The sequence below is a fragment of the Scyliorhinus torazame genome, chromosome 3 (assembly GCF_047496885.1).
Source record: "Scyliorhinus torazame isolate Kashiwa2021f chromosome 3, sScyTor2.1, whole genome shotgun sequence".
NCBI classification, from domain to species: Eukaryota; Metazoa; Chordata; class Chondrichthyes; order Carcharhiniformes; family Scyliorhinidae; genus Scyliorhinus; species Scyliorhinus torazame.
This window is the reverse complement of record NC_092709.1, coordinates 50,056,371-50,070,827: the sequence shown is the minus strand read 5'-3', so window position 1 is coordinate 50,070,827 and position 14,457 is coordinate 50,056,371. Positions and strand designations below refer to the sequence as shown.

Genomic DNA, 14,457 nt, shown 5'->3' with positions numbered 1-14,457 from the left:
GTAAACCGATGTCCCAGCATTGATCCCTGTGGCACACCACTTGTTACATCTTGCCAATCTGAAAGCCCTTTTGTGCCTGCTCACTGCTTCCTGTTCTGCAAACTACATATAAAACTTAATGAGGGCGCCATCAGGACCAGGAGATTTACCTGCCTGCATCAATGCAATATATTTCTGAATTTTCTCTGAGTCCAACGGGGATTCTAACTCTTCCCGCCTCTCCCTCTCCGCCACTCGGATGGATGACCCATCCAGAAAATTCCTCGAACTCTCTGCCGGGGGCTCCGATCTATAGAGATCCCGATAAAATGTTTCAAAATCTGCATTGACATTAAGTGGGGCGGAAACCAGTTTGCCACTCTAGTCCCGTATCTGCACAATCTCCCAGGATGCTGCCTGCCACCTCAGTTGATGAGCAAAAAATCTTGCTATTTGTTTTTATATTTCTGGCAAGCTTTCTCTTGTACTGTAATTTTTCACTCCTTATTGATCTTTCTAGTCATCTTTTGCTGTTCCTTATATTCTGTCCAATCTTCTGACCTACCAGCTTTGCACAAGATTATGCTTTTCTTTAAATTTGATACTATCTTTAACCTTTCTTGTTAACCATGCCGTAGATGGTGTGTCCAACCCTTGGACTTTTTCTTATTTGTTGGAATGTATCTACTCTGTGTATTCTGAAATATCTCCTTAAATATTTGCTACTGCATTTCTATTGACCTATCCCGTAGCAATAATTTAATTTTAACCAGCTCTGCTTTCATATCCTTAGAATTGCCTTTTTATTTAAGTTTAAAAACACAGTCTCGGACCCACTCTCCTCTCCCTCAAACCGAAAGTGAAATTCAATCATGTTCTGGTCACTGCAATCTAGTGCCATTACCGTTTCCTTATCACATGGGAGTGAATCGAATTGGCTGAAGGCTGGCATCTGTGATGCTGGGGTCCACGGGAGGAGGCCGAGATAGATCATCCAGTCGGCACTTCTGGCTGAAGATTGTTGCAACTGCTTCAGCCTTGTCTTTTGCACTGATGGACTGGGCTCCCCATCATTGAGAATAGGGATATTTGTGGCGTCTCCTACTTCAGTTAGTTGTTTAATTGTCTACTACCATTCACAATTGGATATGGCAGAACTGCAGAGCTTGGATCTGATCCATTGGTTCCAGAAAAGCTTTGTGAAAGCAACATGCAACAGACAGAGCATTTTCTTTAATACCCAATTCATTTTTTCCAATTAAAGGGTAATTTAGCGTGGCCAATTCACCTACCCTGCACATCTTTGGGTTGTGGGGGCAAAACCCACCCAAACACTGGGCGAATGTGCAAACTCCACACGGACAGTCACCCAGAGCCGGGGTCGAACCTGGGACCTCGGCGCCATGAGGCAGCTGTGCTAACAACTGCACCACCGTGCTGACCTAACAGACCAAGCATTTGACAAGTTGAAATAGGCTTGTGTTGTAGATTCAAAATGTTGACACCTCATTTTTAGGTCTGGTGCTGATCTTGGCATGCCTTCGTGAACTCTTGATTGAACCAGGGTTGATCCCCCCGGCTTGATAGTAATGGTAAAGTTGGGGATGTGCTGGGCCATGAACTTCTAGATTGTTGCTGATGGCCCACTGCGCCTCATGGATGCCAGTTTTGAGTTGCTCAATCTTTTTGAAATCTATCCCATTTAACATGGTAATGGGTCCTCAACGCGATGGGTGGTATCTTCAGTGTGAAAACAGGGCTTCTCCACAAAGCCTACGTGTTTGCATTATTACCAATACTATCATCATCTGCCTACTATCAGGTCAGTTGGTGAGGATGAGGTAAAGTATGTTTTTCCCTCCTCTTGATTCCCTGATCACCAGCCCCCGACCCAGAATATACTCTCTTCCCTAGCCACCCTCATTGCTTCTTCTAAGTGGTGTTCCTATATGGAGGAGTACTGATTCATCAGTTAAGGGGGCGGTGATAGCTGGTAACCAGCAAAACGTTTCCTTGTCCATGTTTGACCTAATGCCATCAGATTTCATGGGGTCCAGAAATGATGATGATAAACTCTCAGGACAACTCCCTTCTGACCGAATGCCACTGTCGCTGTGAGACAGGATATAACCAGAAGTGGCGATGGTGGTGTCTGGACATCTGATGAAATAAAATGATTTTTGCAACCCCTCCGGTTTTATTCAATACCTCCCAAATCAAAAGCACCTCTTTGGACTTCCATTCCAGACATCACATCCCAAGCTGTTTGGTTAAGTAAGCCCACCTGCTGTTTATAGCCATATCTCTCTTCTATTCTGCCTTTACTGAAAATGTTTTCTTCCTTTTCCAACTATGAACCTCTCAAGGCAACATGGCCCCAACCAAGTATAAAAGGTTCCAAGCTTTCTTTAATTGCACGTATCTATTTTTCTACAATCAAGCTTCAATTCCTACAACTAAAAATATATTGTCGGAACACATGAACCATGAACTGGATCTTCGCAACAGTATGGAATTCACTTTAGTTTTCAGCATATAAAGTTGATTTGGATTTGAGCTTGGGGCATAACATTGAGATTTGCTGATAGCACAGAAGTGGGAGGTGTGGTTGACATCAAAGAGGACTGTGAAAAACTTCTTGAGGAATTGATTTATTAATGAAACAAATGCGGCACGGTGGTGCAGTGGTTAGCACTGCTGCCTCGAGGCGCGGAGGACCCGGGTTCAATCCCGGCCCCGGGTCACCATCTGTGTGGAGTTTGCACATTCTCCCTGTGTCTGCGAGGGTCTGACGCCCCCCCCCCCCCCCCAACCCAAGATGTGCAGGAGAGGTGGATTGACCACGCTAAATTGCCCCTTAATTGGAAAAATAGAATTGGGTATTCTAAATTTATTTTTTAAAAACCTGGATCAGTATTTGAAGCATAGGAAGCTACAAGTCCAGTAGAAGAAAGCAAGGCAATGGGATTGCGCTTGAATTACTCTCGTGCGAAGGACTGACATATGACTGGCAGAAAAACTTCCACATTTGAATTCCTTTAACTTCTTTGGAAAGGAAATCTGCAAGAAAGACAAATTGGTAACCTTGTAATTTTAAGCTAGTGGTTTTTCTTCCAAGATCATTTCCTACAAGTGTAATATATTTGTCGCAAACTACTTACATTTCTCAATCCAAAAGGTGTACTTTTATGTTTGATGGTATAATGCTGAATTTTGCAAATCATGCATATAGTAAATAGGCAAAAATCTCTGGCCTGAGAACAATGGAAATTGCTTTGTTGAAGTACAAATATGGAGCTTCAGCCCTCTAAAGTATTAAGCATATGTACACAGAATATTGTTTTATCTTAATACTGATGCTATTCACAGGGCGTTTTAAGCAAAGCTGTGAATTGGAGAGAGCTGGAAAAGCAGTATGCTGCAGAAACTGTTTATGAAGAAGAAATTATCAGACTGCTAGAGTACTGTGGAGTAAGTTTGTTTTAGTTTGAAAAGTGCTACATATTGATTCACTGAACATGCTTGTTGACTTTGTAACATTGTGTTATTTCAAATTACATAAACTGCTTTCAAAGATTTTTCATGGTGGCATGTCATCTGAGGACCCAGATCCTAGAATGATACAGCCCCCTTGAAATCTGATTCTCTGATGTTTCATTGAAACTAAAGTCACGAGTAATTTGGGTCCAAAGAGAAAATGCTGGAAAATCTCAGCAGGTCTGGCAGCATCTGTAGGGAGAGAAAAGAGCGAATGATTCAAGTCCAGATGACCCTTTGTCAGAGTCCAGTAATTTGGGTCTCTCTTTCCAACATCAGAAATGCCTAATTTATGTAATTATTTGGCCATTTTGTTAACGGTATCGCCTTGGTTTAATTTTAATACTGAATACTTTCTTTTTCCCAATTAAGGGGCAATTTAGCATGGCCAATTCACCTACCCTGCACATCTTTTTGGGCTGTGGGGATGAGACCCACTTAGACACGGGGAGACTGTGCAAACTCCACACGGATAGTGACCTGGGACCGGGATTGAGCCCCAGTCCTCGGCGCCATGAGGCAGCAGTGCTAACCACTGTGCCGTCGTGCTGCCCTTTTTGTACTGAATACTAAATTCCAAGACACAATATATTCTTTTCTATCCACGTTGTATGTCACCGTGAAATCTCTCAACCAGTGAAGCAATTAATGACTTTTGGTACTTAAAGGAAATGGGTAGATGAATCATTTGAGATTTTCGCCATTTGCCATTCATCTGAACACTCTCCGCCAACATGTGCAACATTTTTAAAAGGCATGAGATATGCCATCCAACAATGCCAAGTATTGAGCTGCCTGCCAGTATCATATCAGATTAATTTTATATCTTTCATAATGAATACATTTATTGAGCCATTGGGAGTAGTTAATTTGTGTAATGTTCTGTGTATTTTGTGTTGTTTGCTTGTACACTCTTAGCTTTTATATTGTTGGATACTTTGCTACTGAAGTTGCCAATTAAGGGAAGCCAACAACTTCAGACTAGCTGTTATCCCATATCTGATGCTGAATAGCAATGGGTCAAAAAATGTGCAAGAATATTCTTTTAAGGTATGCTTTTGGTCATTGTGCCGCACAAGGGAGTATTGGGTGGCATTTGCTAGTGAAGCCAAAATACTTTGATAGCTCTAATCATATAAAAAGTGATTTTGGAAAAATGCTTTGAATAATTTATCCTTCTACTGTTGCTAACTTTTGGTTGGCTCTTAAATCGTAATTTGCTCTGTTTGTTTAACCTTTGCTCTAGAGTCGCCAGGTATCTTTATGATACCGCCATGAGGTTCAAGTGCAAGTAATGATCAATAACTCAACACACCAATTAATAAGATTCAAATCAAAACACATTTATTATACACAATAAATCACTACTCATGCATAAACTCTACTTTCTAGGCTATTCCTATCACTAAAAGGCCTATACTTAGCTTCGGACTGGCCCACCAGGTCAGGGGAACAAATGGCCTTTCGTTCAGGTCCTGAGTCTGCAGGATTCAAAAGCTGGTATGGACTGGTAGCTTGGAGCGCCTATCTCGTAGTGAGCATTGACTTGAGACTTACTTGGTTGGAGGCAGCCAGGCAGGTCACTGTCAAGGGTTGGTTCAAGGTGCTGAGTGACCCTGCCAAAGAAGGACGATTTGAACTTGGGGGCTTTACTTTATAGTCCCCAGGGGCTTCCCGCCCTTCGGGGCTGACCCCGTACCTGGTTCCAAGTGATTGGACTGCGTTCCGATCACTTGGATCGATTTCTCCAATACTGGAGTCATTCCCTGATCGTTGGGTGGTCCCTAAATGTCCTTTGGCCTCCCTTTGTCTAGGCTCCTGCTGGCGCCGAGGAGTCTGGCTTGGCTTTATTCACCTTAACTGTTGCAATTGTGCCTTGGAATAGCTCATTACTATGCAGATGGCTGCTGCATTACTATGCAGATGGCTGCTGGTTTCAGTGCTGTCTGGTTCCTTACAGGTTTCAATACACATGATTTCTGTATTTGCTAGTCTTTGCCTGTGTTGGCTGAATTTCCCTTCACCCTTTGCGGTTCTCCATTTTAAGTCGGGAAGTGGCCAACTCAGGTGGCTACACTACTATACTATACTGTTCACACTTATAAAATCACTTGGAAGTGAAAGCAAGCTTCTGTGCCTTTCCTGACTGTTGTGAAGAGAAATCATGAAAGACTTTGATGGAGAAACTGTTTCCAGAGGCAGAATGGTCATTATCTAGAGACCCCAGATGTAAGGTAATTTGCAAAATAAAATCTAGGGCAATATGAGGAGAAAATTCTTTATGCAGTGAATTGTTGTGACCTGGCACAAGCGAGAGAAAGGAATGGAAGGTTATGCTGATCGGTTTAGATGATGAGGAATGGGAGGAGGTTTGTGAGAGACTTCAGCATGGACCAGTTGGGACAGATGGCTTGTTTTTGCACTAAGTATAATATATTGTGTATGAGACCATGCTGTGCACAAGATATTTGCTGTGCCTTTTTCCAAATGAATTATTAAACTTCAAAACACAATTTTTGTAGCCCTTTGGATTGATAATACATGATATAAAAGCAGATTCATTATTTTGCTTGATACATTTGATCATTCCTGCGTTGTATCATAAAATTGTTTGATTATAAATTTACTCAGGCCAATATATTTTGAATTGAAGTATTTGAGCTATACTGCCTCTTCCCTGGAGCCTGAGAGCCAAGAAATAAATACTTTAAGAGGAGTTGGCAGTAACTTTGGAGAGTATTGAACCAAGGTTGAGAGATGGATGCACTCCTAATGTGGTCAGGTTGTCTTTTGCCATGTTTAACTCCACAAAGAAGCAGAGCCTAATGTCTGAATCTTCATGACCATTAAGGGGATGTTATACCAGACAGATATTCCAAAAGCCTTTTTATTTGATCTAGTAAACATAGCTGAGAATTTTATTCACAACCCCATCCACTTAAAATGATGGAAATATAATTTCTGTCCTATTAAGTAATATATATTGATGCCTTTCAAACAAACTTGTCTTCTACTTCAGAGGTAGAAGAGATTTGTTCAGCTGTTGTATACTGATTTACTAAATGTAACTATTTATCATCAGTGTTAGTGTAGTTCAAGCTCTTTTTTGGTATAGAGGTATATCCTGTACATGTTTGACTTACAAATTCGAACAAATTATTTTGGTAATGGAAACCATTGAAAGTAAACAGTGAATTATGACTATTGATGTCAGCCTTGGCTCAGTGGGAGCAATCCTGACCCAGAGCTAAAAGGTCAAGATTCTAGCTCCATTGTAGAAACTTGAGGACATCATCTCGGCTGACACATTAGTGTGGTACAAAGGAAATGAGAGTTTAAACTGGGGCCTCATCTACACAATCAGGCAGTTGTCAAATATTTCCTAGAACTATTTGAAGTGCAGAAAGTTAATTTGTCTGGTCAATGCTTATCCCTCAATCTACATCACTAAGCAACACAATAGATTCACTAATCTCATTGCAGTTTGTGGGATCTTGATGTATATTGGTTGCTGCACGTCTCTGAATTACAACACTGATTATACTTCCAGAAATACTTTGGGACATTCTGAGATCATGCACTGTTCATGTTTTTGTCTAATAGTTCATTAGCTTTCTGTATGTATATATATTTCCTATATTAGATCCAGTTTGTAGTTTAGCCGGAATCATTTTGCCGACTGTGGGTTTTCCTGGTACAGTGAACGTCCTGTGTGACTTCATTTGTATAATCCAGTGGTACAAGACTGTTTCATTAACTCTGGGATATATTGCTTCTGTTTACTGCCATATTTTAAATTTAATTTGTAGGGAATTCTTTGAGAAATGCTGTCTACTGTGAATGCAAAAACTGGAGAAAATTGTTCTGATTAAAATCATGGATTTATTATATGATTTAACTTTGTGCATAAGCTAGAATCTTTTAAGATGATGGGTCACAAAAATACGATAAGTAACTTGCTGTGGATCCATAACTTTATTGGGGAAAAAAAAGTATTGAAATATATATTACCACATTACGATTCTAATCATAGAAACGTAGAGGCCATTTGGCCCTTCAAGCCTGCTCCGCCATTCGTCAGGATCATGGCTGATCATCCAACTCAACAGCCTAATCCTGCTTTCTCCCCCTAGGACATCAGTCTCAGTCCTGCTCTGGTGTAACCCATCCAATTTGTACAGGTCCCACCTCCCCCAGAACTGGTCCCAATGCCCCAGGAATCTGAAACCCTCCCCCTGACACCATCTCTTCAGCCACGTATTCATCTGATAGATCCTGTCATTTCTACTCTGACTAGCAGGTCCGATTTCTTAACTTTCTTCCTACCTCCCTGTATTCTGCTTTTCCCTTGTTGTTTGTACCGATGTGTACCACCACTACTCCAGTATGTCCTGTACCCGCTCCGAGACATCCTTGACCCGAGCACCAGGGAGGCAACATACCATCCTGGAGTGTCGTTTGCGGCCACAGAAATGCCTGTCTATTCCCTTTACAATTGAGTCCCCTACACCTATTGCATTCCCACACTTTTTAACCCCTCCCCTCTGCAGCAGAACCAACTGTGGTGCAACGAGTTTGGCTGCTGCTGCTTTCCATTGAGAGATCATTCCCCCGAACAGTATCCAAAACGATATATCTGTTTTGCAGGGGAATGGCCACAGGAGATTCCTGCACTACTTGCCTATCTCTCTCGCTCTGTCTGGCGGTCACCCATTCCTTTCCTGCCTATGGAGTCTGAGCCTGCGGCGTGACCACCTCTCTATAGGTGCTATCTTCGATACTCTTTGCCTTGCGGATGCTCCACTGTGTCCCCAACCACTGCTCCAGCTCTAAAACTCGAGCTATAGCTGGAGACACTTCCCGCACACATGCTGACCCAGGGAACTGGAACTGTTCCTGGCCTGCCACATGGAGCAAGAGGAGCAAACCAAGACTTTGAGATCTCCTGACATGGTTTACCTCTTTAAATTAAATTAAACCTTGGAGAGTACTTTATATTATTAGATTAAATCCAGTTCTCTATGGCCCTTTTTTCCTGGTCCTTGTACTATCCTTACAGATTAGAAACCAAGAAAGTATTATAAGGGAAAGAAGTTAAGGACTTGCCTGCCTTACCTGCTATTCACACAATCAGCTCTCTCCCTTGGAGTAACCTGCAGCAGGGCAAGGCCACTCACTGGAAATTTGAGAGTATCAAATCAAGAGATAAACAGCACCTCTCCCCACCCAGCCTTGAATTCCCACCTAGCTTCAAATTCCCAGCTCCCAAACTCACTCTTCGATGTGCCTCACTCTGGATATGTCCTCTCTGTCTCACTGAAAGTGTGCAAAGCTCACTGGGAGTGAGCTTCAAATCTCCTTCTTAAATAGGCCTGAGATTCTGATTTTTAGTCTTGTGAGATTGGAATTGCCGCCCTTTGCCTTGAATTCTATCCTGATACCCCGCTTCATCATCCAACATAGCTGTCAAAAACAAGTTCAAAATGTTTACTTTGATGCCCCTTGATGTGTTTTGCCGTTTATCTCTTCATGACCAGGAATCTATAACATCCTTTATCTCTATCCAATTGTTCTGAGGTATGTCAAGATGCCTCTATTGCTTCTAAAAGTGCATTGTCTCCTCTCACTTGCATTGCCACTCTAAACTTAGATTTATATAATGCCTTTATTGTAATGAAACATTCCAAGTTGCTTCACAGCAGCATTATAAAGCAAAATATAACACCAGCCTGCGACATTACGTCCAATAACCAGAGGTTTGATCAAAGAGAATGGTTTTAAGGAGCATCTAAAGGAGGAAAGTGAAATAGGTTGAGTATTTCTGCACTTGGGGCCTAAATAACATGCCTGCCAATAATGGTGCAATTAAAACTGGTGGTGCACAAAAAGCCAGAATTAGAGGAGCACCGATATCTCGGAAGGTCGTAGGGCTGGAGGAGATTTATAGCAATGGACAGAGGCAAGGTCATTAAAGGATTTGAAAACAAGGATGTGATTTTTAAAAATCAAGGTATTACTTGACTGGGAGCCAATGTCGGCCAGCAAGCAAAAGGGTGATAGGAGAACAGGACTTGCTGTGAGTTGTACATGGGCAGCAGAGTTTCTGATGACCCCGGGTTTATATGCCAGGAGTGCATTGTTATGCTTTGTCGTTGCTTTGTTAGGCATATCCTTCCTCCAGATAGTTAACCCAGATCCAGTATCTTAATTCCCCGATTAATGTCCTTGATTAGTTAGGTAGTCAATATTGTAATTTCCCTTCAAAGCACATTTCTAATTTCCACATAGTCGAAACCAACTGCGAAGAGTCCAAAGTGACTTGCTATATTTATTTCTGGGGAATTAACTAGTGCTTGTTTTTAAACTATTTATCCATGTAAAACAAGGGATCTGATCAAAGTAAATCATTTGTATGACTCCATGACATTGTGTCATGCTACAAGCATTCTCCTGCTATTGGATGAGTTTTAATTTTATATACTTATCAAAAATAGTTATTTACTTCAGTTCAGTCTTGAACGTTAAAACCATGTCATTGGATGACTTTGTTGTCCTTTGGGCGCTTTTCTAAATCGAGTAATATTCACCATTGGATGTTCCTGTTTAGGGAAAGCTAAAACCTAAAGGGATTGGTCTTGCCCTACTAGAATACACCTTTTGGCAGCTGACCGTCAATTTAGATTTGCGTCCACTGTTGAGAAGCTTTTTTTTTTTTTAAATGTATTTTATTACAAACATGTATCAAAATAGGTTGCAATACCTAAACACTCGGGAAACATACTTCCCAGCATTCATATGTCTGTACAGATTTTTCCCATGCCCCTCCCCCCCCCAGCGACATATAGCTCCTCAAACACGGTCACAAACATCCCCCATCCTTTTCTCAAAACCACCTGCAGAGTCCCTTAACTCATATTTTATATTTTATCTTCTCCAACTGCAGGAAGTCGTACAAGTCACCCAACCAAGCCCCGGTGGCGATGCCGACTGCCACTCCAGTAAAATTTGCCGCTATGCAATCAGAGGGGCAAAGGCCATGACATCGGCCTTCCTCCTCTCCATGAGCTCCGGCTTCTCTGAAACCCCAAATATCCTCCACTATCCTGGCTAAGACCATAAACACTCCCGCCCAGAATCTTTCCAATTTTTCGCAACCCCAAAAAATGTGAACGTGATTCGCTGGCCCCCGCCCACACCTCTCCCGCTCATCTGCCACCCCTGAAAGAACCCACTCATTCTCGCCCAAGTCATATGCACCCTGTGCACTACCTTAAACTGTATCAGGCTCATCCTTGCACAGGATGAGGTTCCGTTTACCCTACGCAGTGCCTCACTCCATATTCCCCAATTGATCTCCCCTCACAACTCCCCTTCCCATTTCGTCGTGACCTTCATCACCCGCTCGCCACCCTGCCCCCTAGATACTTGTATATATCTATCCCCAATTCTTCCCTCCCTTCCACATCCGGAAGCAGCAGTCGCTCCAGCAGGGTGTATCCCGGCAACCTAGGGAACCCCTTCCAAACCTTTTGCGCAAGTCCCTAACCAGCAGATACCGGAACTCACTCCCCCTCGACAGCTCTACCCTCTCCCATAGCTCCTCCAGACTGGTGAACCCTTCCTTCAAATACAGATCCCTCACCTTGGCCAGCCCCACTTCCCACCACCTCCTGTATACACCATTTATCCCTCCCCTCCCGGCTCAAACCCATGATTCTCGCACAGTGGCGTTAACACCGACATCCTTTCCACCCTAAATGCCTCCTCGACTGATCCCATATGTTTACCATGGACTGCACCACCGGGCTTCCTGAATACCTACTCTGAGCCATTGGCAAAGCTGTCGTCACCATAACCCTCAAATTAGACCCCTTACAAGATTCCTCCTCCATCCTAACCCACTCTACCCCTTCTCCTTCCCACCATCGCCGCACCTTATTCACATTCGCCACACAATAATAACCCTCCCTGCTGCCTCTGCCTATAGCAGGGTCCTCCTGACCCTCGGCACCTTCCCTGCCCATACAAAGTCCGCAATGATCATGTCCAATTTCTGAAAAAAGGCCTTTGGTATAAAGATTGGGAGAGCCTGATAAATAAACAAGAACCTCGGCAGAATATTCATTTTCACCACTTGAACCCTGTTGAGAAGCTTTATAACAGACTATCTAAGCTCCCATTCTCTCCCATTACAGCAACAGGTAAGAAAACATGAGCTGGGAAGTGAAGAAGGACTCCAGGAGTGAGGAGAAAGAAATTGTTGGAACTCTAGCTGGAGAGTATTTTCACAATTTGGAGGGGATTAAATTTGAATCCCAACACAATTGTCTGACTTTCCTATCTTCTGAAAATGATCTTCACAAAGGTTTTTTGTGCATCCATTGTTGCAGATTTTGACTGACCCAGTCTATTGTTTATTTTGTGGCTGTCGGGCTGATGTCTGTAGAAAAGGTCACTTGCCAGAATGACTTGTACTCAATTATCTCAACAACAAAAAATCTTTGCAGGAAAGATAAAAATGGATATTCAAATGGGGGAAAGTTATTGGCTATTATATATACAAAAATAAATGAAGTTGCCACTTTGCTATGTTTGTGCATAGATGTTCTATGTGGAACTGGCCCATTAGTCTCAATTGAAGAGTGTTATGATTATCTTTACCATTGCTGAGATGGAGAAATTTAACTTGGTATGTCCTTGTTGATCACCATCTGAGATTTCTGTTCCAACTGCACATATGTAAGTGTAAGGGGTGGGGGAGAAGTTTAAACAAATACTTAGTCAAATGTTTGCGTTTAATCCTTATCAAAATAGCTTTGAAATTATTTATAACTTTTAAGTATTTGATATTTAGACGGATTCCTTTAAAATGGGCCAAGATTTTGTGAAGAACTCCCCATCCAGCTTAGAAAACCTGCAACACCATGGTCTTACCACAGACATGATAAATTTACATGCCAAGAGAAAAACGATGAGGACTGCAACGGTTTCTCAGTTTAGTCCTGACACAGCTGCCTTAAATGCCTCTACTCAAGGGATTTTGCTTCAAGGTACCTCGAACACTGGTTGCCTGAATCACCAAATGTCATCAACAAATACGAGCAAGTATTCATCCACTGTAAGCCATGAGCCGTTGAAGAGGAAAAACAGTCAGGCCTCCCTTGCACGAGAATCTATACTCTTCATGAAAGGTGTCATGGATGAATGTACACACATTGGAAATTTCTCAGGTAATTTAAAACTTTCAATGAAATGCAAATTGTATTTACATTATGTACTAAAGTGATGCATTCTTGCTGCCTCACAGTACTGAGGAGCCAGGTTTGATCCTGTCCGTGAGGAGTTTGCACATGCTCCCCGTGTCTGCGAGGGTCTCGCTCCCACAACCCAAAGATGTGCAGGGTAGGTGAATTGGCCACGCTAAATTACCCCTTAATTGGAAAAAAAAAGTGATGCATTCTACCTAATTGAAGGTTTGTCTTTCTAATTTAAGAACCTCTCGGCTTTTCTAATGGTTTGTTCAGTAAATTCATCACGTTGGCTTACCTCTGTGAGGGCAACTGGTAGATTTTAACGATTGCTCTTTGTGTGAATCTTTTCTCTTCCTTTCCGGGTACAATGGTTAAGTTGCTGATTTGGTCATAGTAGGATTGGCTCAACAATAATGGATTCTATTTTGGAATAGTCTGCCAAATTCATTGTCTAGTCTTGAAAGTGGGGAATGACAACGTGGTTGACTTACTTGGAAAGCTGATAATATGCATGGAAATCTCCACATCAGTTGCTGCTGCAAAGAACCCTGGAAAGAATTGATGAAACAAGTTATGAATAAAGTTAGTAAACGTAGGAAATAGGATCAGGTGTAGGCTGTTCGGCTTGCTGAGCCTGCTGCACCGTTCAAACAGATCATGACTGATCATCTACCTCATTTTGTTCTTTTATTCAATTCCTTAAGCTTTTAGAAAATTGCATTTAAGCCTTTAGCTATGTATTTCTCAACTTCCTGAAATGTTGAGATGCATGCTCTCTGAACAGGTAACTTTTCTACTTTTAAATCGCACAACCTTTTTAATAGCTTCCTTTTGATTTTTAACAGGTTTTAAATCTTCCACAACACTTGGGTCCTTTTACAATTCCACTTTAATCTTTCTCTGATAATTGTATGCAAGTATTCCTGCCATTCCCTGACTCTCGAATACAAGACTCGCTTCATCGCAAGTAGTCACATGTTTTCTTTGAATATCCTTTTACTTACATGCTTATAATAATCCCTTATTAAATCCATTTTCCTATTCTCTTAGCCTTCTTAATTTCATTTTTGCTTGCCTTCAATACTTGAGTTGCTCAGTTTTTGCTTTCTGTTATCCCTCTGATATTTAAAAAACTATTACCCATGGATGGATTTCTGGTGGCAACAGATAGGAGAAGGTCGCATATAAGGCAGCTCCCACCATGGTTTCGGTTTTTGCACTTTTTAAGCCAGTTCCCAGGGTTTTGGTTTGCAAAACCGGCCCATCCTATGGGATAAGGAAGTTATCAGTGAAAATATGTCTAAATTTATGAAGGTCTGGGGCATGGAGGGGTGCTGAAGGGTGTGGAGACGGTCTTGTCGCGGCATGGTAATCAAATCGGCTGAGATGTTGCTGGTGAAGAGGAATAAGACTGAGGGCAAAGGTGGATGACTTGGAGAACAGGTCGAGGAGACAGAACCTCATAATCGTGGGGTTGCCGGACAGGGTGGAGGGCCCGAAGCCGACTAAGTACTTTTCTCAGACCTTCGCCAAGCTTTTGGGAAGGAGGTGGGGGGAGAGGGGGGCATTGTCCCCTCCTCGGGTCCACTGAGGCCCCGGGTGAATGAGCCGCTGTGGCGGTGATTATTGGATTCCACAGCTTCTGGGAGAAGGAGCGGGTTCTGCAATGGACCAAAGTGAATTGGGACTC

General features: G+C 42.3%; 1 protein-coding gene across 6 annotated transcripts in view; it reads left to right on the top strand.

The window, feature by feature from the left end:
* Nucleotides 1-14,457, top strand: part of abhd18 (abhydrolase domain containing 18) — a 118,563-nt gene that overhangs the window by 85,933 nt on the left and 18,173 nt on the right. For all 6 annotated transcript variants that reach the window (XM_072495668.1, XM_072495669.1, XM_072495672.1 and 3 more), the window contains 2 exons: nucleotides 3,349-3,450; nucleotides 12,371-12,746. In XM_072495668.1, coding sequence (XP_072351769.1) covers nucleotides 3,349-3,450; nucleotides 12,371-12,746 — 478 coding nt within the window. The remainder of the gene's footprint in view (nucleotides 1-3,348; nucleotides 3,451-12,370; nucleotides 12,747-14,457) is intronic.